The sequence below is a fragment of the Macaca fascicularis genome, chromosome 20 (assembly GCF_037993035.2).
Source record: "Macaca fascicularis isolate 582-1 chromosome 20, T2T-MFA8v1.1".
NCBI lineage: Eukaryota > Metazoa > Chordata > Mammalia > Primates > Cercopithecidae > Macaca > Macaca fascicularis.
In genome coordinates, this window is record NC_088394.1 from 19,201,642 (window position 1) to 19,226,638 (window position 24,997).

General features: G+C 44.8%; 1 protein-coding gene across 6 annotated transcripts in view; it reads left to right on the plus strand.

Moving 5' to 3' along the window:
* Positions 1 to 24,997, plus strand: part of VPS35L (VPS35 endosomal protein sorting factor like) — a 148,006-nt gene that overhangs the window by 98,024 nt on the left and 24,985 nt on the right. For all 6 annotated transcript variants that reach the window (XR_010583862.2, XR_012429315.1, XR_012429316.1 and 3 more), the window contains one exon: positions 16,892 to 17,031. Coding sequence is in view for 3 of the 6 variants with exons in the window: in XM_005591372.5 (XP_005591429.2) it covers positions 16,892 to 17,031 (140 nt within the window). In the remaining 3 variants the exon portion in view is untranslated. The remainder of the gene's footprint in view (positions 1 to 16,891; positions 17,032 to 24,997) is intronic.

Here is a 24,997-nt window from a genome sequence, read left to right on the forward strand (position 1 = left end):
TTTGTTTCTCTGCTAGGAAGCACATTGGACACATGCATTTATAGAGTCAGATCATAGAGCACAGATGTCTTCCTGTAAGAACCTTCTTAAATCTGCCTAGAACAGATCAGGTCGTGCGGCTCAGACGTCCTGAGCTCGGCACACCTGGGGAATGTGAGACATGAGAACTGCTTCACAGTGGCAGATTCATGTTTGTTTGTTGTTGTTGATGTTTGTGTGTTTGAAACCCCAGAGACACACAAGTACCATCTAATCTGTGGTAGAACAAATACCCTACAGTTTGCTGTTACAGATAAAATTTCTGCCCAAGACTGATCTTTCCATACTAGGCACCAAAGCCATCCATTAGGCAAGGATGCTCAGGATCGTTTATTTGGGAGAAGGTGATCTCAGTGCTATCAGAAGGGTGATGTGAGATGAGACAGGGAAGGAAAGGCAGCCAGAAAAACAGGCACCATCGAACAGGTCATTCCTGTGGGCAGCCGAAGCTCATTCCTATCGGGGCGGTGTTGTCAGACACAGCCAGTGGTTCTCCACCTGAAGGGCAAGGAAGACAGGTGATTTTCCCTTTATTCTCATCTGTCATTGACAGAGCGCTGCTTCTGAGATATTAACCCCCTGGCATTCTGGCCTGCTCCATACTTGAGCCAAGAGAAGGCACTCAGGTGGAAAGCCCCAGTGTTTGCTGCAGGACACCCTGGTTACCTGCTGCAACAGTGTACACCAAGGGCATGCAGGCAGGTCAGCAGCACGGTACCCACCCTGCAGGCCATAACACAGAGGGTAAAAGAAATCTTTACATGACATTTATGAAGCATTTGTGATGTGGCAAGCCCTTTGCACATGTTATCTCATTTCATCCTCCCAGCAGCCACATGGGGCCGGTGCTGTGGTTGGTTCCTCATTACCCAGGTGAGTAAACTGAGGCAGAGAGTGGCCAGCTAACTTGCTTGGGGTCGGTCCACTCCTGAGTCACTGAGCCAGCTCTCAGCCCCTGATCTGTCTGGCTCAAGGCCATGCCTCTTCACCACTGCATTGACTGAGAAGCCTAAAGGAACGCTGGGGCACTTCCATAGCACCATAGGAGGTGGACTGAGGTGTTCAGTGGTGGTTCTTTTCCCAACACAACTGCACAGATTATGCCAAGGCTGGCGCCCCACCACTTGTTGCCATTGTCTTGGTAGGGCATTCTGGGCCAGTTGGAGAGTGGTCACTCCTCCATTCTTTGAACCACTGCCATGGAAGTTCTGGGGACCATCTGTGTCTTGATTCAACTGGAGCAACTCTGAGCAGTGAAGTCTTCATACATGGTTGCTGCCCAGGAACCTTTAAAACTCTGCTTGGTTTTGCTTTTAACTCCTGGGGGACTTCAGTAGCTTCTGAGTGCAGCTGAACACTTGCCTCTTGAGTTCCCCTGTGAGCTGGTGCCTGCCCACCTCCATCCTCAACCGCCTGCATCCTCATCTCCCATTTGCTGTAGCCACACAGGCCTGCTTTTGTTCTTTGAACATGCTCAGTGGTCTCCCAGTGCAGAGCCTTTGTGGCTTTGTTCCCTCTTTCTACAATGATCTTTCCCCAGATAGTTGTAATTTTTTTAATGACAAGGCAGATGATGAGAACAAGCCACAGCTCCTTATGGAGGCCTCTGCTGGCCACTCTAGCTAGAGTCGCCGCCCCGCCCCACTCTGTCACCTCTGCAGCATCATCCTCATCATCATCGTTGCACATTCCACTATCCGATGCTCGTTTACTCTGTTTGTTTACTTGCTTATTGTCTGTGATACCCCCTCTCCCCCCTAGGACAGGCACGTGTCTTCATTGTGTGTAGGTCAACATGGAACTTTCTCCTACTGCTTGCTTTGGTAAGAATGATGGGTTATCGGGAGGCTGAGGCACAACAGTCGCTTGAACCTGGGAGGTGGAGGTTGTAGTGAGCCGAGATTGCACCACCTGAGCAACAGAGTAAGACTGTCTCGAAAAAAAAAGAAACAAAAATTAACAGTCACCACCAAAAACCTAGTGATGCACAGGATGAAAATTAGAAGACTGTTGGATATTAGAAATTTTAAATCTGCTTCTAAATGGGTTCCTTCTTTAAAAGCTCAGGAATGGTGGACCTAGGTAGGCATACCTGAGTTGGTTTTACCTGCAATAATAGGAACAAATTGTGAGCTGCAGATACCAAAGCTCTGACACACTTACCAGAACTGCAGGTGGAGGCTTTGGAGGCCTAGATCTTTCTTCTTCCACTGTTATAAAATCAGGACCATGGATTTGAATGTTGTGGATCTCGGGAAATTTATGGTTAGATCCCATATAGGGCTTCATTGTAATTTTTTTTGAGAAAGCAAAACAAAAATTCTCTACCTGGATAAAGGTATCCCCCTTATCAAAGATTTGGTGCTCCCAAGAAGTGTTGAAGGAGAGCTGTGAGTAATTTCTCCCTGTTGTACTTCCTGTAACATCCTCCGCCCCCACCGAGGGACAGTTGGTGTAAGAACAGCCCCATACACTGTGCATGGATAAAGACAGCACCCTCCGTGTCAGGACTCTGGGCTCCTCGTCTGCCTCCTCTGTCACTTTCAGCTATTGCAGGAGAGCAGGAATGTGGAGTCCGCTTCATGTTTAATAATTTATCGATGATTTTTACTCAAGTCTCTAAATGCTATGGCGCTAAACCTTAAAAGCCTATTATTTTTCTCCTGAAAGCCACAGGCAGCAATTGCTGGCCAAAATAAATAATGCATTCAATTACTGAGAATGAGAAGGCTAAATATAAATTAAATGAAGCTCATGGAAATGCGCTGCTTTTGTTTGCCTCCCTAAACATCCTCCCCTTGCAGCTGGTTATAAAGTGTCCCCGTCCCTCCAGTTCTTTTTCTTGCCTCCCTTAATCTGGCCTTGGTTGTATCTTCTTTAGCAGGCTGTGGCTTTCCCAAGGCTGGGTCCATTCCGACAAGTAAACTCCTGTTGAACTCTCAGGCAGGCTGTTGCAGGAAGCTGATGAAGGCTTGTTGCAGGGGAGGCCTGGTTCTGTTTCTTTATACACACTAGTGCTGCACATAGATGGATTGTGCAGGGGTTTGGTGCATATGCTTGTGCCCACCACCCCAGAGTATGTAGGAGAAATGAAGGACTTGCAAGCCAGAGATGTGGTCCATCAGGTGCTTCGCAACTGGAGATGGCCTAGCAATGCCTGTTTCTCTTTTCTTTCAGTCCCTTCTCTAGGTAACTTCTTGCCCTTGTTTGTCAATGGCTCTTTCTAGAAAATTATTACCAGGCCACAGCAAGAGCAGGCACTTTTTTCCTTTATTTTTACCTTTGTTTCTTTATCTTTACAGTTTATAATCTAGAAAAGGTGGGTGTTTTACAGGCCAGGCGTGGTGGCTCATGCCTGTAATCCCAGCACTTTGGGAGGCTGAGGTGGGTGGCTCACCTGAGGTCAGGAGTTCAAGACCAGCCTGGCCAACATGGTGAAACCCCGTCTCTATTAAAAATTTTAAAAGTTAGGAAGTTGTGGTGGCGCGTTCCTGTAATTCCAGCTATTCAGGAGGCTGAGGCATGAGAATCACTGGAACCCGGGAGACAGAGGTTGCGGTGAGCCAGGATGTCACCACTGCACTCCAGCCTGGGCGACAAAGTGAGACTCTGTCTCAAAAAAAAAAAAAGAGAAAAGAAAAGGGGGGCATTTCACAATGGAAGTATGTTTAAGGTGGGTCTTGGAAGAAGAACATGTGTTTATGAGGATGTGGGAAGGGAAGAAGGAAGGATTAGCATTCCTGGTAGAGTAAATGGCCTGAGCAAAGGCATGGAGATGTGGAATTACATGATGTATTTGGCCAGCAGCAGAATGTTGGGATGAGGCCCTAATTAGTATGGACTTTCAAGTCTTCTGCTTGCATTGGTCCCAGTCCTAACTCTGCCACCTACAAGCCAGGTGCTGTTGGACGACTCAGGCTTTCTGTCCCGTTTCCCCATCTGTAAAGTGGAGATGATGACAGTGGTGCCTATCTGTTGAGTGTTAAATGAGAAAATGGCCTTAGAGCACTTGGCCCACTAGCACATAGTAGCTGCTCAGGAAATATGATCTTAGTTTATAAATGTCTCTCAAATGGTGAAAGTATGCCATGGGTTTTAGGAGCTAACTGTATACAGTACATTGATAGCTGTTTGGTTTTATAGTTTGAAAGCCAGATTATTTTTCACATGCAAAGCATTGGGGAATCTGTAGGAAACCAGATCTTTGTTTTGAGACAAACTGATGAATTACGCTAAAAAGAATTATGGTTCCTCCAAAGCTGAAACAAGATAGAAAGAACAATTAAAGAGAAATAGTGGTCAAAAGAATTTTTTTTTTTTTTTTTTTTTTTTTTGAGACAGAGTCTTGCTCCCTGGAGTGCAGTGGCGTGATCTCTGCTCACTGCAACCTCTGGTTCCCAAGTTCAAGTGATTATCCTGCCTCAGCCTCCCAAATAGCTGGGACTACAGGCATGCACCACCACACCTGGCTAATTTTTGTATTTTTAATAGAGATGGGGTTTTACCATGTTGGCCAGGCTGGTCTCAAACTCCTGACCTCTGGTGATCCACCTGCCTCAGCCTCCCAAAGTGCTGGAATTACAGGCATGAGCCACCATGCCCAACCAAGAATGATTTTTTATTATCATTAATAATAATGCTTTTCCCACCTTCTGTAGGGATCTCCCCTCTTCTTTCAAAACTTACTTTCTTTTATTTTTTGCATCGTCATCCTTCAGAGCTGGGTTCATATGTCAGGTCTTTAGGAAAACCATCCTTGGCCTTCCCATTTTTGCAGATAAACAAAAAGTTAGGTCAGGTCATCCTGTACAATACATTATCCACTCACCTGTGCTTTTCCTCCTTATACTTATCACTGTTATTTAACAAGTAAATATGTAAGTAGCTGTCTGCTTTTCCCCCTGTAAGCGCATCAGCTCCATGAGGTCCTCTCTGTCTGGTTTACTCAGAAAGTTTGAGATTTTGGAGCAGTTTGGATTTCAGATTGGGGACGTTCAACCTGTATGTGGAGCCCCTGGCTACCACAAACTGTAATGGCTAATGGAAATAGCCAGGGTCATGGTATGGGAGATAAAAATTATTCTGCATTTCCTCTTCCTGGAGAGTCAAGAATGGCTTGTGAAGGAGAAAAATGGTTTTCACTCACTTACCAGGTCTTGGTGATTTATGGTTAAGTTCATATTTACTAGTTTAGTTAACAGAACATCCTCTGAAGAATGTCTGATTTGATTATTTTCTCCAACCCTGAGGCCTCTTTGATGAATGCAGACAAAGTAGGTTATTTTAGTTGGAACAGTTCACAGCAGGGCAGATGACATCAAGCTTGTCGCCCACGTTCACATCTGTCCACACATGATCCATCTACCTTAGGGAGTGTCAGGGCCTGGGTTGGATGGCAGCTGCTCATGGAACCCACAGAAAAAGGGCATGCGCAAGTCTCCTGACGATCTCTTGGACCCTTATAATAGTTAAATTATAACCTGCAGTTTGTTTCCTCCTGTCAGTATTTTTTGGTCATCTTTTACATGCGGCCCACTGTGCCAAGCGTTGTATGGGCAACAGGAATACACTTAAAGAGACTACAGGCTGGGCTGGGTTTGGTGGCTCACACCTGTAATCCCAGCACTTTGGGAGGCCGAGGTGGGTGGATCATTTGAGGTCAGGAGTTCAAGACCAGCCTGGCCAACATGATGAAACCTTGTCTCTAACTAAAACTACAAAAATTAGCCAGTGTAGTGGCACACACCTGTAATCCCAGCTACTTGGGAGGCTGAGGCAGGAGAATCGCTTGAGCCTGGGAGGCAGAGGTTGCAGTGAGCCAAGATCGCACCACTGCACTCCAGCCTGAGCAACAGAGTGAGACCGTGTCTCAAAACAAAATAAGAAAAAGAGACTACAGGCCATTCAGGGAGAGCAAATCTGTTTACAATTATTACACTAGGTGGCACAGGATAAAGGTCATGCAGTGTGGACATAAAATATGCTTGGGAATTTTAGAGCAGAGAGAATTAACCCTTGACTCGAAAGAAGAAGAAGAAAAAAAAGGTGGCACTGAAGAGCCTGGAAGGTCAAGGAGTATCTTGTCATACTGAATTAAGGTGTGTGGCATTCTAGGTTGAGGCCTGGAGGCTAAGAAAACAGTAACATCTGGAAGGAATGAGGAAGAGATCAAGTTAAGGTGATAATTGGGGGCCTAGTTGTTGAGAGATCTGAATTCCTGGCAAAATAGTTTTATTCAGTACATATTATTAGGTAGGTGGTTTCTCTTTATTTTGCAGATGGGGAAACTGAGGCTCAGGCCGTGCCCAGGAGCATCCGGCTAATAAGTGACCTTATCTCTACTTAACCACTGTGCCTCTCTATATTAGGTTAGTTCTTCTATATCGTAACACAGGGCTGCATTTCTAATCCCAAGTGCATGTGGTTGCTAGAGTTCAATTATTATGGACTGAGCATCAGATAAACTAATTTAGGAAACAAAGAACCAAAATTAAGATAAGGAATACCTAATCCTTTCTGCTCAGGGAAATCTAAGCCTAATATTCGCAGAGGCAATACGCAACCTCACATAAGCTACTGCAGGGATGAGAGAAAGGTATGTCAACCTGTAGTATCTCAGAGGTAGGAGTTAGGTAACACATAGGCTGAGCGTGCTTGGCTCGGTGAGAGAGCCCGTGACAGTTCAGAGATAGAAGAGGGAGGGAGAGAGTGCAGGAGCCTTCTGATGGTACTACCGAAGCTAAGAAGTAATTTGTATGTCCCGAGTGGATTTTTCACATTAAGTGTTGACATTCAGAATGAACTTAAAAGGCATAAACCAGGTGGCAAAATTCTGCATAAACCAGGTGGCAAAATCAAAGTTAGATTAAGCCGTCATTGGTAGCAATTAAGCATTAACGTATAAGGTATTTAATTGTTCCTGGAGATTCATATTTCTTTACATCTTGCTCTGTGTACATATCAAAATAGCATCCCATAAGTCCTCAAACTTAACTGTTGGAATAACAAGCTCTATTACAAAAACACAGGCTAGTAATAGTGGTAAATCTCTATCAGTGACTTGCCTATGGATAACTTGGCCATTGAGACCAGAGGCATCCCATCACTTGGTGACGGCACATCTTCATTGCAGCAGACAAAGTTTTCAGCAAGAAGATATGTCTGGATGTTGCATTTTCTGTGGTAGTTTCCATGATACTGATATTGTCAATCAAAACCTAAACTCATACAGAGTTGAAGATGGGTAAAGATGTTTGGCAGTGGGGTTTGTATACCTTGAGAGAGAGTGATGATTTTTATAGCCAGAACCCTACTTTACTAATACATATTCAAGAGGTGGGAGTCTTCAACCCCCTGGAACATCTTGTCTTAAGAACTTATGATTTTTGACTGGGCGCAGTGGCTCACGCCTATAATCTCAGCACTTTGGGAGGCCCAGACGGCAGATCACTAGAGACCAGCCCGGCCAACATGACAAAACCCTGTCTCTACTAAAAATACAAAAATTAGCAAGGTGTGGTGGTGTGCGCCTGTAGTCCCAGCTACCCGGGAGGCTAACAAGGCATGAGAGTTGTTTGAACCTGGGAGGTGGAAGTTGCAGTGAGCCGTGATCGCACCACTGCACTCCAGCCTGGGCAACACAGCGTGACGCTGTCTCAAAAAAAAAAAGAAAGAAGAAATCATGGTTTTTCTGTTCTTCAATTTTCCTGGACTAGAACAGCCATCAGTCTGAGTTACCTAGGAGGGCATATGATGGATTGAAGATCTAGGAGTGAATTGAGTTACCTTTGAGGTCTTGTTTAGCCTCAGATGTTTATGACTGACGAGTGGTAAAGATTTCCATTAGCACTGACCTAATGCATTATTGAAAAAAAAAGCAAAACGCCGACTTTGAAGGTGGGTTGGGTTATCACTTCTTGACTGTCGCTTACGATTCATGTATTGACTCATTTTCCATATCATCAATGCCAAGGATACAAAAGGTTGCATTTTTGCTCCTGTAGGTCCTAGTTAAGTCTGAATTCCTTTTATCATGTATTGAGGGTGTTTGGTGAGATTGTCCTGTATCCAGTTGAAAATCTAGGCAATCTGTATTTTAAATCTTAATGACTTTTGCTATAAAAATTCAGAATGCTCATCTGAAAAACTTCCAACAATACAGAAATGTAGGACTCTTAAAAAGTAAAAAGCCCCGAGATAAAAGTCTCCAATAGTATGCTGTATCTTCCCACCCTACCCCCAAATCTGCTGTTGTTAACAGTATGGACATCTTGATTTTTTTTCTTTTATATATCCATTTTAAAATATTCATTATTCTTATATGCTCTCGGCCTCTCTATTCTACTTGCCTTTCTCCTTCCCTCTCCATTTATCTATATTCTCTTATATATATGTAGTTCCCTTTCCCCCTTAGAAATAAATGGAATTATGTCTTCTACAGTGTTTGTCATAAGCCTTTTTTGGCTTCTCAGTAAATCTTGGCGTCAATCAATACCCTCTTTGTAAGGGCTATTTGGTGTTCTGTTTCTTCTTTTTTTTTTATTTTTTGGAAGTGCTGCAAATTATATCTTCAAATGGCCTCCCTCTGTTTTTTTCCTCCTCCAAACTTCTGTTGAAAAATATATGAACTCGGCCGGGCGCAGTGGCTCAAGCCTGTAATCCCAGCACTTAGGGAGGCCGAGATGGGCGGATCACGAGGTCAGGAGATCGAGACCATCCTGGCTAACATGGTGAAACCCCGTCTCTACTAAAAAATACAAAAAAAAAACTAGCCGGGCGAGGTGGCGGGCATCTGTAGTCCCAGCTACTTGGGAGGCTGAGGCAGGAGAATGGCGTGAACCCGGCAGGCGGAGCTTTCAGTGAGCTGAGATCTGGCCACTGCACTCCAGCCTGGGCCACAGAGCAAGACTCCGTCTCCAAAAAAAAAAAAAAAGAAAGAAAAATATATGAACTCTTTGCAAGTTTCTGCTCTGGCAGACAATAAATAACCTGCATCTTAATTCTGAGCATGTTGAAGCTCTCTGACAGTTGTCCAATTGACTCATTTTCCATATGACCAATGCCAAGAATACAAAAGGTTGCATTTGCTCCTGTAGGTCCTAGTTAAGTCTGAATTCCTTGTATCATGTATTGGTATTTTAGCCTCTTGGAATGTGGAACTCCATTGTTCAGACAGAGGTGTATTCAGAGCCTCAGTGCACACAACAGATGCCAGTGGGGCTCCTCAGGTGGATGTGCCTGTGGGAGGTTACTGCCCCTGAATTATCTACGGGAGCTCAAAGAGGCCCCAGAGCACAGTATGGAGCTTTTTAAAGCTTTGAGAAGAAGAACCCTTGCAAGTGGACTGACTGGGGAGCTTCAAGCCTGAAGTCTGACTCATTTCATGGAGAAGCTAATTAGAGAGGACCCTTCCAGCCATCCTCACGGTGCAGTGCAGAACAGCATCCCTGGTTGGTCCCCACACAGTGTGTGTCACCCCTCAGCTTGGTGCTGTGCCTTACACATACAGGGAACTGGGGTGGCCGCACCTTAAACAGCAGGAGCATTAGAGTCCATGCAGTGTGTGGCCCTGTCCCCACTCCCATCTCCACCTTGTCCTACTCTGGTTAAATAGGAAGGGAGTACATTGTTTCGCCATCCTTCTGTTTTATACATTTCTAGGACTGAACACTTTACAGCAAACTTGTATTGCCTTTGTATGTTCAAGAAAAAATATTTTTAGAAATTTAAGCCTGGGCAACATAGTGAGACCCCCGTCTGTACAAAATATGAATTAAAAAAATTAAAATAAAAAATTAGCCAGGCATGATGGTGCACGCCTGTAGTCCCAGCCACTTGGGAGGCTGAAGTGGGAGGGTTGCTCGAGCCCAGGAGGTTGAGGCAGGAGTGAGCTATGATGGTACCACTGCAATCCAGCCTGGGCAGCAGAGCAAGACCCTGTCTCAAAAAATAATGATAAAAATAGGCCAGGCACGGTGGCTCATGCCTGTAATCCTCGCACTTTGGGAGGCAGAGGCAGGCAGATCACCTGAGTTCAGGATTTTGAGACCTGCCTGGCCAACATGGTGAAAGGCCATCTCTACTAAAAAAAATACAAAACTTAGCCAGGCATGCCGGGTCTGACCTGCAGACCCTGACCCAGCGACGGATGAAAGAATGACACAGATATTTTGCCTGTCAGCACGGCTACAGCTACGGGGCTCTGCTGCCTGAGTCCACAGCATTGGCCTCAATAAGCGGGCTAAGTTCGCCGGCAAAGTTTGCATTTATTTAGTACAGATTAAATGGCAAAAGTCTCAAGTAAACACCACTAGAGGGTAATTAATATTGCCGACCTCCTGAGTAGAGAGTACTCATACACCCACAGATGGTCTTAGGACCGCATGAGTAAACAAGCTATTTAGATAAACTCCCCCACATTCACTTATTATTTGCTTTTTTGCTATCAACTCAAGCTAAAGAGGATTAGGCTGCCTTCAGCCATAGCCCTTTCCTAAAGCTTTTGTAAAACCTTCCTGCCTTCCAAGAAGGCTTGCATTTTTCCTGTAATTTTCTCTTACAATTTCTCCCACCACACTAACCAAGCTCCTACAAGGCCATGGCAGCAGACGCCTGTAATCCCAGTTACTCGAGAGGGTGAGGCAGGAGAATTGCTTGAACCCAGGAGGCAGAGGTTGCAGTGAGCCGAAATTGCATCACTGCACTTTAACCTGGGTGACAGAGCAAGACTCTGCCTCAAAAAAAAAAAAATAATAATAAAAGGCCATGCACGGTGGCTCACGGATGTAATCCCAGCACTTTGGGAGGCCGAGGCGAGCGGGTCACCTGAGGTCAGGAGTTCGAGATCAGCCTGACCAACATGGAGAAACCCCGTCTCTACTAAAAATACAAAATATTAGCCAGGCATGGTACCTTATGCCTATAATCCCAGCTATTCGGGAGGCTGAGGCAGGAGAATCGCTTGAACCCAGGAGGTGGAGGTTGTGGTGATCCGAGATCGCGCCATTGCACTCCAGCCTGGCCAACAAGAGCAAAGTCTCAATAATAATAATATAATAATAATAATAATAAATTTCAATTAAAATTCCAAGACAGAAACCTATCATAAGTGAAAGATTTGGTGTCCATCCTCATCCACCACTCCAATATTACACCTAATAGTTTGGCATTTATCTTGCCTGACCTTTCTATGCATCTACATAAGTTTGTATACTTTTTTTCCTTTGCAAAGATAGGCTGACACGTATACAGCTGTATGATTTTTTGTCCTTTTTTTTTCTTTTTTCCCCCGCCACTCCCCCGATTTTTTGTATTTAATATGTCATAGATATCTTTATACCTCAAATATACCTCAAAACATATAGATCTGCCTTATTCTCTTTATTAGCTATATTACTTGCTTGGTGCAACAGTGAAATAATTTCTTTTCTTTTTTTTTTTTACATTTTGGAACTTTAGGCTGTTTTCACTTTTTCTTCAAATGATCTTAGAGTTGATATAAAGATATCTTCATCCAAAGGGAACAATTGAGCCAATCCTTGATAGTAGCTAGGCAGCATGAATAATCAAAACATACAGTTTACCTCGCATCTTCAACTAAGCCCTTATTTGCAGCTTCTGTCTGCATCTCACCCTTTCCCACAGCTATTTGCTTGTGACATATATTTTGGAGTCTATCTGTGGGGTTTTAGTGGCTTTGTGTTCTGAGTGTTTGATTTCTTCCTGTCCTTGCAGAAGTTTCCCGAATATCATGTTCTTTTCAGTGGTCCACAGACCATTTGAAACTACTCAGGTTGAGAACAGGAGAGCCTGAAACTTCAGATGGAAAATGTCAAATGTGATATTTGCCAATGAGCATCCCTGGCTTTTACTCATCATATATACAAAATGATGAGGTAGCCTGTCCCCATATTTTTAGCAAGGACCCCAACAATTCTTACAACAGAGCACTCCAGGAGTACCACAGTGCTCTTACAAATATGGGGACGGTGGCTGTGTTTATGCAGTGTCTCTTACTACGAATATGGGGACAGTGGCTGTGTTTATGGAGTTTCTCTTACTATGAATATGGGGACGGTGGCTGTGTTTGCTCTCTGCCCAGCAGAGAGCAGTGCTGTGAGACGCATCAGTTGCTGTGTGGAAAGAATGATAGAATGCTGCTGGAAAAAGTGAAGTGCCTACCCCAAGAAAAAGGGGTCTCAAATACAGTGAACTGTGGTGTTGGGGTCAGCAAGGCCTGAGCGGGGTTTTTCTGGTTTGGGTTTTGCCTTGAAGATGGGATATGCAATGATCGTTCTGAGATATTGGAAATATAAGCAAAAATAAAAGGGGGGGATATGGAAAAGAAACATGGATGTCCCAGCTGGGCATGGTGGCTCACGCCTGTAATCTCAGCACTTTGGGAGGCCAAGGCAGCCGGATCACCTGAGGCCCGGAGTTCAAGACCAGCCTGCCCAACATGGTGAAACCCCGTCTCTACTAAAAATACAAAAATTAGCCTGGCATGGTGGCACGTGCCTGTAGTCTCAGCTACTCGGGAGGCTGAGGCAGGAGAATCTCTTGAACCCGGGAGGCAGAGGCTGCAGTGAGCTGAGATCACACCACTGCATTCCAGCCTGGGCGACAGAGCAAGAATTCGTCTCAAAAAAAAAAAGAACCCCAGAGGACTTGGATGGAGGAAACCTAGTCCATGTACTTGGTGCTTTTCCCTTCCTCTAGTGGAACCAGGACAATATGTATTTTTTCCTTTTCTAAAAAAATGTGTGTGGGTACATAGTAAGTATATATCTTTACAAGGTACATGAGATGTTTTGATTCAGGCAGGCAGTGTATAATAATTTCATCCTAGAGAATGGGGTATCCATCCCCTCAAGCATTTATCCTTTGTGCTATAAACAATTCAGTTACATTCTTTCAGTTATTTTTAAATGTACAATTAAATTACTGACTAGAGTCACTGTGTTGTGCTATCAAATACTAGGTCTTATTCATTCGTTCTAACTATTTTTATTTTGTACGCAGTAACCATTCCCACTTCCCACCATGCACCACCACTACCCTTCCCAGCCTCTGGTAACCATCCTTCTACTCTCTGTCTCTATGGGCTCAACTGTTTTTATTTTTAGCTCCCACAAGTAAGTGAGAACATGGCAAAATGTGCCTTCCTGTGCCTGGCTTAATTCACTTAACATAATGCCCTCCAGTTTCACCCATGGTGTTGCAAATGACAGAATCTCCTTTTTTATGGCTGCATAGTACTACTCCATTATGTGTATGTACCACATTTTCTTTATCCATTTGTCTGTTGATGGACATTAGATTGCCTCCAAATCTTGGCTGTTGTGAACAGTGCTGCAACAAACAGGAGTGCAGATATCTCTTCGATAGACTGATTTCCTTTCCTTTGGGTGTATATGCAGCAGTGGGATTGCTGGATCATATGATAGCTCTATTTTCAGTTTTTTCAGGAACCTCCAAATTGTTCTCCATAGTAGTTGTACTAACTTAACATTTGCACCAGCAGCGTGTGAGGGGCCCCCTTTTCTCCACATTCTCACCAGCATTTGTCATTGCCTGTCTTTTGGATAAAAGCCATTTTAACTGGGGTATGATGATATATCATTACAGTTTTCATTTGCGTTTCTCTGATCAATGATGTTGAGCACCTTTTCGTATGCTTGTTTGCCATTTGTATTTTATTATTTTTTTTGAGAAACATCTATTCAAATCTTTTGCCCATTTCTAAAATCGGATTATTAGAGTTTTTTCCTGTAGAGTTGTTTGAGCTCCTTACGTTCTGGTTTTTAATCCTTTATCAGATGGGTAGTTTGCAGATATTTTCTCCCATTCTGTGGGTTCTCTTTTCACTTTGTTGATTGTTTCCTTTGCCGTGCAGAAGCTTTTTAACTTGATGTGATCCCGTTTGTCCATTTTTGCTTTGGTCATCTGTGCTTGTGGGGTATTACTCAAAAAGGGGACAATATTCTTTCCTACTGGGAATCTGAGTTCTCCTTTTTCTGTAGGTCTTTAAAAAAATCCACTATATCTTAAATTATCTTCCATGGCTCTTAATAGCTGCAAAACAAAGTGTTACATGCAGTTGACATGATTATTCTGAACTTTAAACTATGAGGATAAACTGCTGTCACATGCGGTAGGATTTGATTTCTAATTACTAAGATAAGATTGAGAAGTCTCCAGGCAATATTTTCTATATGGGGCAAGTCTTCTGAGGATAGAACTAAAAATCTGCTTTGGAACCCCGCATGCCCCAACCTTTAAATAACTATTTATTTTAGCTCCCTCTTTTAGAGTGGAAACTGGGCGGGGTGGGTGAGAGGAGCCAAGTTCTGGGGACAAAGCTGCTGTCTTTTTCATGAGGCATAATAATAGGCACATTCTCTGGGCCAGTCAGTAACAAACACATAAATAGAAAAAAAAAATGGTCTTTCAAGTTGCTCTGAGAAGAATTTGCATTCCCACTGAGAACCTTGTTTCATGATATACTTCCTTCACTGTGGGACTGCCAGAGGACTAAGGAAATGAGCTGCTTAAAGATAGGCCCTGGGAGCCCCTGTAGGTTCCATAAGTAGGGCCATGTCTTTTTTTTTTTTTTTTTTTTTTTTTTTTTTTGAGACAGAGTCTTGCTCTGTTGCCCAGGCTGGAGTGTGGTGGCATGATCTCAGCTCACTGCAACCTCTGACTTCCAGGTTCAAGTGATCCTTCTGCCTCAGCCTCCCAAGTAGCTGGAATTACAGGCATGTGCCAACACGCCAAGCTACTTTTTGTGTTTTTAGTAGAGATAGGGTTTCGCCATGTTGGCTAGGCTGGTCTCAAACTCTTGACCTCAAGTGATCCACCCACCTCAGCCTCCCAAAGTGCTGAGATTACAGGTGTGAGCCACTGCGCCCAGTTGGGCCATGTCTTACTAGTGGTCACAAGATAGAAGACCCTACAGGCTCTGACCCTTTCTGGAAGGTTTCTCTATCAGAACTGACATCAGGTGGCTTTTCCTCAAACCCCATATTTAATGTCGCTCCCCAAAACAATTGAGATAAGTGGATGTATAGACCAAAATACGTAACAGGTTTAGAAAATAAGTGTTGGCCCAATGCGGTGACTCACGCCTGTAATCCCAGCGCTTTAGGAGGCCGAGCCAGGCAGATCTCTTGAGCTCAGGAGTTTGAGACCAGCCTGGGCAACATGGTGAAACCCCATTTCTACAAAACATACAAAAATTAGCCAGGGATGCTGGGCGCACTCCTATAGTCCCAGCTACTGGGGAGACTGAGGTAGGAGGATGGCTGGAGCCCGGAAGGCAGAGGCTGCAGTGAGTCGAGATCATGCCATTGCACTTCAGCCTGGGCGACAGAGCAAGACCCTGTCTGGAAAAAAACAAAACAAAACACACACAAACACACAGAGAAAAGAAAAAAACTAGTTGTTAATTAGTATGATTATGTTGGTCTCATTGCCACAGTTTATGTTGTCAATACTTTCTCTCACTTTTTTTCACCTGTTTGTGCACCTGCCCATGACAATACCTTGTTCACAGTTGGTGCTTAATAAATATGAAAGGGGTTTGAGTTTGGGGTTTGGGAGACAGCCAGGTGAGGAAGCTTCCAGAGCAGAGCAACTTGACTCAGAAAGCTTTACAAGGAGTGTCTTTCTGTGACATGTTTCTTTTTTTCCCCCCTCTCCTTTGAAGAAGGAAGAGATGGCAAAACTCCACCATCCATCTTCAGACACATACTCTTCTCATTAAACGTAGGCCTTTCTTCCCAGGAAAGTGAGCATTTGCTGTTGCATTTGCCCCTCTGATGTGCTGGCCGGTGTTCCTGTTTTAATTCAGGATGCTGTTCACCCCTACAGTGTTCTCTTTGCATCTCTGGAAGTCGTTTTGGAGTGGAAGTCCATTTGGACCATGAAAACATTTGATCTTGTCGGATAGTTTAAAATTACATTTGTCAGGTCAATGTTTTGGTTGTTTTGACCTTGAGGCTTTTTCTCACAGTCAATACCTTGGCAGTTTTAGAAGGAACTTTCTCTCCCTCTCCGTCTTCCCCTCCACCTCCCATCCTTCCTGCTCTCCTTCATCCCTTCCACCCCATCTCTATCCTGTTGCGCACACACATTCTCTCTCCACTCCTTTTCTTCCTCGCTTGCTCCCTTTGAAGTCTCCTTGTTTTACAGATTTTTTTCATAGCTCTTTAAATATCTTCATTTCCCAAATGATTCTGTGGAGCTGATGTTAATCAGAAGTCTTTAAGCTGTGTGTGTGTCTGTCTGTGTGTGTGTGTGTGTGTGTGTGTGTGCTGTGTTCCTTCAGACATTTTGATGGCTATTTAACAAAAATGGTGTGCACTAGAATAGATTCAAACAGACGCGGGTTTGAGCTGCAGCTCCACCACCAACACTGGAACTTCCTATGTACACAGAACACTGTTGCGGGATGAATTGCTTCTCTTTCCTTCCCTTATTTCTCATCTGTGAAGTACACCTGTCGACAGCACCCTCCTTGCATGGTAGACATGAGAATTCAATGAACCAATCCAAGTTGAGCCTTTAGCCCAGGCAACTGTCATTTCTAGACTTTTTACAAAAATTTGCGACCTGCTTTTTTCACTTAATAACCTAAAGGCAATTTGACAGAGGTTCTCTGAGCTGAAGCAGTGCCCTGTCAAGCAGATATTCCTCCAGCTTCATCATGGTTTGCAGAAACCCTCTGCCAGGACCTGCCCTTGGCACCGCCTGACTTCCACCTCTCAGGACTGGCCTTCAGGCCATGTGAAGAAGAAAGCCAACTAAATTTCCCAGAGTTCTAATACACTGACTTTTATCTTCTGTCTTGCAGCTGATGCTTTTTTCAAAGCCGCTATAAGCCTCATTCCGGAAGTTCCAAAGATGATTAATATCGACGGGAAGATGCGGCCGTCGGAATCGTTCCTGCTGGAATTCCTCTGCAATTTCTTTTCTACCTTATTAATAGTTCCGGTACGTTTCCTCAGCAGAACAATAGGACATGTCTTCCTTTGACCTGCCTTATAATATTATGTGTTCTTAGACCTAAAACTGCAGGAACATTCTATCTAATATCTTTGTGTTGGTTTTCCAGTTAGGTATTTGAATTGCTTCATGAATTTTCTATTCTTGCTGGGTGGGGATCATACTATAATAGTAGAGGTACTATGTCAGCTCAGGCTGCTATTACAAAGTGCCGTAGGCTGGGGGCTTAAACAACATTTATTTCTCAGAATTCTAAAAGCTGGAAGGCTGAGATCAGGGTGCTAGCCTGGTTAGGTTCTAGTGAGGACCCACTTCCAGGTTGCAGACAACCATCTTCTCTCTCTCTCTCTGTCTCTTTTTTTTGAGATGGAGTTTCACTATTGTTGCCCAGGCTGGAATGCAATGGCATGATCTTGGCTCACTTCAACCTCCGCCTCCCGGGTTCGATTCTCCTGCCTCAGCCTCCCGAGTGCTGGGATTACAGGCACTTGCCACCACACCTGGCTAAGTTTTGTATTTTTAGTAGAGACGGGGTTTCACCATGTTGTCCAGGCTGGTCTTGAACTCCTGACCTCAGGTCATCCTCCTGCCTTGGCTTCCCAGAGTGCTGGGATTACAGGTGTGAGCCACCGTACCTGGCCTTTTTGTGTGTGTGTTTAGGAGTCTCGCTCGTCACCCAGGCTGGAGTGCAGTGGTGCAGTTATAGCTCACCGCAGCCTTGAACTCCTAGGCTCAAGCGATTCTCCCGCCTTAGCCTCCTGAGCAGCTGGGACTACCAGCTCATCTTCCCATTATGTCCTCATGTGACAGAAAGAAAAAGCAAGGACAAGCTCTCTGGCCTTTTGAGCAATTGGTCCTCTCGGACCTAATTACCTCCCAAGGGCCGCACCTCCAAATACCATCACATTGGGATTAGGGTCTCAGTGTATGAATTTGCAGGGGGATACAAACATTTGGTCCACTGCGCTCTCTATACTGCAAAGGCAGAGCTGTCGCTCAGTGGGGAGGGGCACAGGCCTTGGAACCAAGATGCCCGGCATGGAATCCTGGCCCGTCCTTCTTCCAGCTCTACGTTCTTGGGCAATAATATAACATCCCTGTGCTGCAGTTTCCTTGTCTATAAAATGAGGGTAAGAACTGTCACTTCTCTGGGTTGCCATGAATATTAAGTTAGTGAGTACTCACAAGGTCAGAACAGTGCCTCTGCGCATAGTAAACTTTCTAGAAAGCACTGAGAAAGTGGCGACAAAGTTAATTTTGATGGCAAATAACAGAAGCTAAAGATAGCAGAAATTAAGAGGGGCACTGTTGGGAGGATGCTGGGTTTTTCGTGGAATGGAAGATATATACAGCCAGGCTTGAGTTGGAAAGAATGAGGCCACTCTCGGGACCCAGCAGGAGGAATTCCTGGACCCTCCCTAGCAAGGGTGCTTGTAACTTGCAGTCCACCTACTCCCTGGAGGTCTGGCAGAGTGACATGAATTTGGATGAGGAGGATGACAGCTTTATTTTCACAAACGTCTGAGTGAAATTTACCTTTCACTCGATGAATTACAGGCAAAAAGCCACAGTAGTAGTAGCAGTAGCTGGGACTTTGTCACCAAAAGAAATCAACAAATATGTTCACATCACATTTCAGATGTGAAAGATATTTCAGAAGATTGTTTGTGTTCTTCTTCCTTTAAAAGTACAGCAGTTATTAAGCCGATTGCTAGAACTGTTAATGCATTCACAAAGAAGCAACAGATTACAGTATCACAAATGCATGGAAAAAATATTTTGCCAGCTGTATTTTAGTGTAATTGGTTTTCTTTGTAGTCTTACATGTTTTATTTGCTGCATTAAAAATAATATTCCAAGGGCCGGGCACTGTGGCTCATGCCTATATCCCAGCACTTTGGGAGGCAGAGGCAGGCAGATCACCTGAGGTCAGGAGTTTGAGACCAGCCTGGCCAACATGGCAAAACCCCATATCTACTAAAAGTACAAAAATTAGCCGGGCGTGGTGGTGGGCACCTGCAATCCCAGCTACTTGGGAGGCTGAGGCAGGAGAATCACTTGAACCCAGGAGGCGGAGGTTGCAGTGAGCCGAGATTACACAGTAGGTTGAAATAGGATCACAAATCAGCATTTTTAAAATAATCTATTTGTTTTATTTTGAGACAGGGTCTTGCTGTATGCCTAGGCTGAGCTCCTGGGCTAAAGTGATCCTCCTGCCTTGGCCTCCCATGTAGCTGGGCCAACAGGCATGCGCCACCACGCCTGGCTAATTTTTAAAAATGTTTTATAGAGGTGCATTCTCACTACATTTCCCAGGCTCGTCTTTAACTCCTGACCTCAAGCAATCTTCCTCCCTCAGCCTCCCCAGTACCTGGGATTACAGGTGGGATCAACCATGTTTGGCAAATGGGCATTTTTAAAAGCCCCCTCAGTGATTCAGGGGTAAGTGGTCCTAGGACCATACTTTGAGAAACATCACCCTGAACTTGAGCCATAAAAGTGCCTGAGCTCCAGTGGATCCAGGTTCCTTTTTGGGGTGATGATATGTTCTAAAATTGACTGTACTGATGATCGAGCAACTCTGTGAATATCCTAACAATCACTGAATTGTACATTTCAGCAGGTGTACTGTTTGGTATGTGAATTATATCTCAGTAAAGCTGAGAAAGCAGAAAGTGACTCAGCTCCTGACTCTCCCTGTTCAGATTCCAAGTTCTCAGAGAGAGAGGAGCGAGCTCAGGAGGCCAGGCTCAAGGACTGCAGACACGGCTTCAGGATAGGGGCCTCTTGTTGTCCTGCAGGGAGGATAGGTGGCACCCCAAGATGGGGCAGATGTCACTGTTTTCAGATCTCCATATTAGTACTTTGTAAGTTTCTCTCTTTGGGTAAACTAGTCATTTATCAAGTGAGAAGGCAAAAGAATCAGGGTTTTGAATTCAGCAGCTGGTAAAAGTCACTGTTCATTGATTAATCGGGACGCACTCAGCATCTGCAGGTTAAGAATCACTAGAGGCTTTTTGAAACGCCTTCTCAGATTCAGAAGCTTCTGTTCAGTCCGACCCGAAGACTTCATAGCGCTGAGACCTTGGGAAAGTTTTGTAACATCTCAGAGCTTCAGTTGTTACCTTTCTAAGGTGTCATCGCAGTGCCCACCTCAAGTGGCTCCTGTGAGGGTTAAATGAAATGATAGCTGGGAAAGTGCTTTGTAAACCTGGAACTCTGTCCCTGGGATTACAGGTTGATGTCTGGAGGGCAGATCCAGCCAGTAAATATGTAGATAGTTGCTGGCCATGTCCTGATGGAAAACATTTGGAGTGAGTTTCCCACATTTAAAAATGGGTAGACTACAGAAAATCCCAGATTTGCATCTCCCCTTGAAAAATCAGGTCTATCACGTGGGGCCCGCATCCTGCGGCCTGGCCGGTTGGCCACAGCTGGGCACCAGCTGCCCTATGCAGGTGGCGTATGCCTTTCTCTCCAGTTTTCCTGGGCACCTCTGGACCCCTTAACCCCATTTCTGTTGTCCACTTGGCCCCTTAGGCATTTGTGGAAAGCGCTCCTGTTCTCAGCAGATTTGAGTTATTATTCCTTGTAGCATTACATGTGGTTTTGCTGGGGTTTAGTAATGATATGAGACAAAGAATAGCTGCAGTTCACGACACCTCACTAGGTACCCATGCCTTGCTAACGCCACTCATTAATACTCACTCCTGGGAGTCCTCCTGGCAAGCTCCCCAAGGTAGGAGTCATTGCACCTTTTTCACTGAGGAAACCTGAGCCGGAGGACCCTTGCAATGTGCCTGAGGTCACAAAGCTTATAAGTAGCAGAGCTGGGATTCAAACCCAGGGGTGCGCTACTCCAGAGCCTGTCCTGCATGACCTAAGCCGGAAACGTTTGCAGTGTGCCTTATTTGCTCAAGTTCATTGAGCACTAGCAACCCTATATCCCTCCTTGTGGGACGCAGCATTAGTAACTACTCCCAGATGCTACAGGATGCTTAGCCTGAATAGCCAGGGCTGAGAGCCGAATAAACTCCCAGGTGATGGGATGCGCCGCACCTGAGCCATGCCCACTATATGAGTAGATCTGGCATGAACAAGACTCCCACATCTCACTTCTTCCCACATCTCACTTCTACCTGCTTCAGTTTTTTTCTTTTTCCTTTTTTTTTTTTTTTTTTTTTGGAGAATCTTACTCTGTCACCCAGGCTGGAATGCAGTGCGTGGCTAATTTTTTTGTCTTTTAGTAGAGACGGGGTTTCATCATGTTGGCCAGGCTGGTCTCGAACTCCTGAGCTCAAGTGATCTGCCTACCTTGACCTCCCAAAGTGCTGGGATTTGTGCTGGGATTACAGACGTGAGCCTCTGCATGCAGCCTACTCAGTTCAAATTATTTGTTACCTTTCAGGTCACAGCTTTTATTTTAGTTTTATTGTATTGGGGTGAGAACACTTAAAGTGAGATCTACCGGCTTAACCAGTTTTTATGTGTACAATACATTACTGTTGACTTAGGAACTGTGCTATATAGCAGATCTCTAGAGCTTCTTCATAATTGAAACTGTCCATTGGTTAGTAATTCTTTATTTCCCTACCCCTACCCCCTGCAAACACCACTCCACTCTCTGATTCTATGAATCTGACTATTTTAGAAACTTTCTTTATATGTGGACTCATGCAGTATTTGTCTTCCTGCAACTGGCTTACTTCACATAGCTTAATGCTTTTGAGGGTCATCCATGTTGTTGCACATGGCAGAATCTCCTTCTTTTTCAAGGCTACATAATATTCCATTTGTATATGTATCACGTTTTCTTTTCTTTTTTTTTTTTTTTTTTGAGACAGGATCTCACTCTGTTATCCAGGCTGGAGTGCAGTGGCATGATCACACTTGCGGCATCAACCTTCACCTCCTGGGCTCAAATGTCTCAGCTCAGCCTCTTTGAATAGTTGGGACCACATAAGCGAGCCACCATGCCCATCTAATTTTTTATTTTTTTGTGGTGACAAGATCTCACTGTTTTTCCCAGGCTGGTCTTGAACTCCAAGGCTCAAGTGATCCTCCAGCCTTGACTTCCCAAAGTGCTGGTGTTACAGGTGTGAGTCACTGCACCCAGTCTTTTTTTTTTTTAAAGAGTCTTGCTCTGTTGCCCAGTCTGGAGCACAGTGGTGCAATCATAGCTCACTGCAGCGTGAGCCACTGCACTCAGCTACCTCATTTTTCATTAGCAATTTTTCTGTCAATGGACATACAGATTGTTTCCACATCTGAGCTCTTGTGAATAGTGCTGCAGTGGGCATGAGAGTGTAGCTACCTCCTCAAGCTCCTGATTTCAATTTGTTTGGATATGTACCCAGAAGCAGCATTGCTGGGTCATGTGGTAGCTCTATTTTTTATTTTTTTAGGAACCTCCGTCCTGTTTTTCTTTTCCTTTTCTTTTCTTTTCTTTTTTTTTTTTTTTTTTTTGAGACGGATCATCCAGGCTGGAGTGCAGTGTTGCAATCTCAGCTCACTGTAACCTCTGCCTCTCCGGTTCAAGCGATTCTTCTGCCTCAGCCTCCCGAGTAGCTGGGATTATAGGCGCATGCCACCACGCCCAACTAATTTTTGTTTTTTTAGTAGAGACAAGGTTTCACCATGTTGGCCAGGCTGGTCTCGAACTCCTGACCTCACAGGCATGAGCCACTGCACCCGGCCCCCATACTGTTTTTCATAGTGACTGCACTATTTTGCTCTCCTACCCACAGTATGCAAGGTTTTCCTAAAGGATGGGTTTGAAAGTTTGATTCATTTTATTTGTTTAGAAAAGATAGGAACCACCAGGCACAGTTGCTCACACCTGTAATCCCAGCACTTTAGGAGGCCAAGGCGGGTGGATCACCTGAGATCAGGAGTTTGAGACCAGCCTGGCAAATGTGGCGAAACCCCATTTCTACTAAAAATACAAAAATCAGCTGCACGTGGTGGCATGCGCCTGTAATCCGAACTACTCAGGAGGCTGAGGCAGGAGAATCATTTGAACCCAGGAGATGTAGGTTGCAGTGAGCCAAGATCATGCCATTGCACTCCAGCCTGGGTGACAAGAGCGAAACTCCGACTCAAAAAACACACACACAAAAAGAAAAGATAGAAACCATTTGAAACCAGATAAAGTCCCTGGTGCGATTTATTGATGCTTACACATGTGGGAGTCAACAGTCGCCAGGGTGGCCCTGTCTCCCCTGCAGACAGAGAACTTTCTGGAGCATGTCGAAGTATTCTGCTTTAGCATCAGTAGTCGTCAGCCTAGTCCGGGACTAGTTTGTGGAATAATCTTCCCTATATAATCAGACTGGCGCATTTCACGTAACAATGTGGTAAGACAAAGTCGACTTGACTGAACAAGTTCAGCGTCACAGTTTTGAGGCCTACTTTTGATTCAGTTGCAATTTGCAGGAAATGGAAATGTTACTACCATCCGTTTTGTAGCACTAACGATCTCTGATCCGGCAGGGAGATGTCTTTTCTCCTTCTTATCCTGGAGAAAAGGTCCAGCCACAAACACAGCAAGATGTCCAGGTCTATGTTTCATCATTCAGTCTATTCCACAGACATTTGTCGATCCAGGAATTAAGGAGTGAGCAAGAGAAGCATACCCCACTCAGGAGGACAGACTTCATGTTAAACAAATAAGTACATATTTAACTACAGTTGCTCAAAGCACCATAAAGAACTACATAAGCCAAGTACAGTTGGCACTGGTCCCCCAAGAGGCTGATGACTACTGATTAGTGCTGGAGAACTGATGGTATTAGTAATAACACTTCCAGCTTCTCGGAAGGCTAAGGTGGAAGGATTGCTTGAGGCCAGGAGTTCGAGACCAGCCTGGGCAACATAGCAAGACCTTATTTCAAAAGAAAAAGTTTTTTTTTTCTTTTTTTTGAGATGGAGTCATGTTCTGTCACCTAGGCTAGAATGCAGTGGTGTGATCTCGGTTCATTGCAACCTCTGCCTCCCGGGTTCAAGCGATTCTCTTGCCTCCGCCTCCCAAGTAGCTGGGATTAAAGGCATCTGCCACCATGTCTGGCTAATTTTTTTTTTTTTTTTTGTATTTTTAGTAGAGATGGGGTTTCACCATCTTGGCCAGGCTGGTCTCGAACTCCTGATCGCGTGATCCACCCACCTCAGCCTCCCAGAGTGCTGGAATTACAGGCATGAGCCACTGCGTCCAGCAAGAAAAAGTTTTTTAATGAACCATAGAGACCTCTCAGAGCTCCAGATTTGGGGGAGGGGGTCAGATAATCAGGAGAGATCCCTAAGAAAGTGCCATGTGAGCTGTGATCCGAAGGATGACTCGTAAGTAGTCAGCTAGGTGCAGATGGGGAGAGGAGAGGGCATTCTGGGCCAAGGGCACAGCATGGGTGAGAATAGAGGTGGGAGGTGGGAAGCAGCACTGTGCCCCAGAGGGACTGGAAGAGAGCCAGAGTGACTGGCACATCGGGAGGGCACAGGGGATGCCCGAGGAGCTGGTGAGACAGACAGGACTGAGAGAAACAGCAAGCCGGTGCCTGAGAGCCTCCCGCCAAGTGGTGATCTGTCTCCCCTCCTCCTTCCCTGCCCTCCCACTATCTCTGTTTGCCCCAGTGCCCTTTCTTTCTTTTTCCTGTTCTTCCTTTTGGAAGAATATAAGAGCTCACCTGTGTTCTGGTTCCTTTTCTGAAGGGCTTTATGATTACTTAACCAACCTCATAACCACGGACCAGCCAACATTTCACAAATATTCACTCAAAACAAGCCTGTTATTATCACCCTCGTTTCGTAGAAGTGGAAACTGGGGTGCAGAGAGATGAAGGGCCAGCAGCTGGTAAGTGACGAGCCAGGGTCCAAGGCCAGGGTGTCTGCCCAGCCGCCATGCTCACTGCCTCTCATCTTGGTTCTCCTAGGAAGAGTTAGTTACTTCTAGGGTATTATTAGA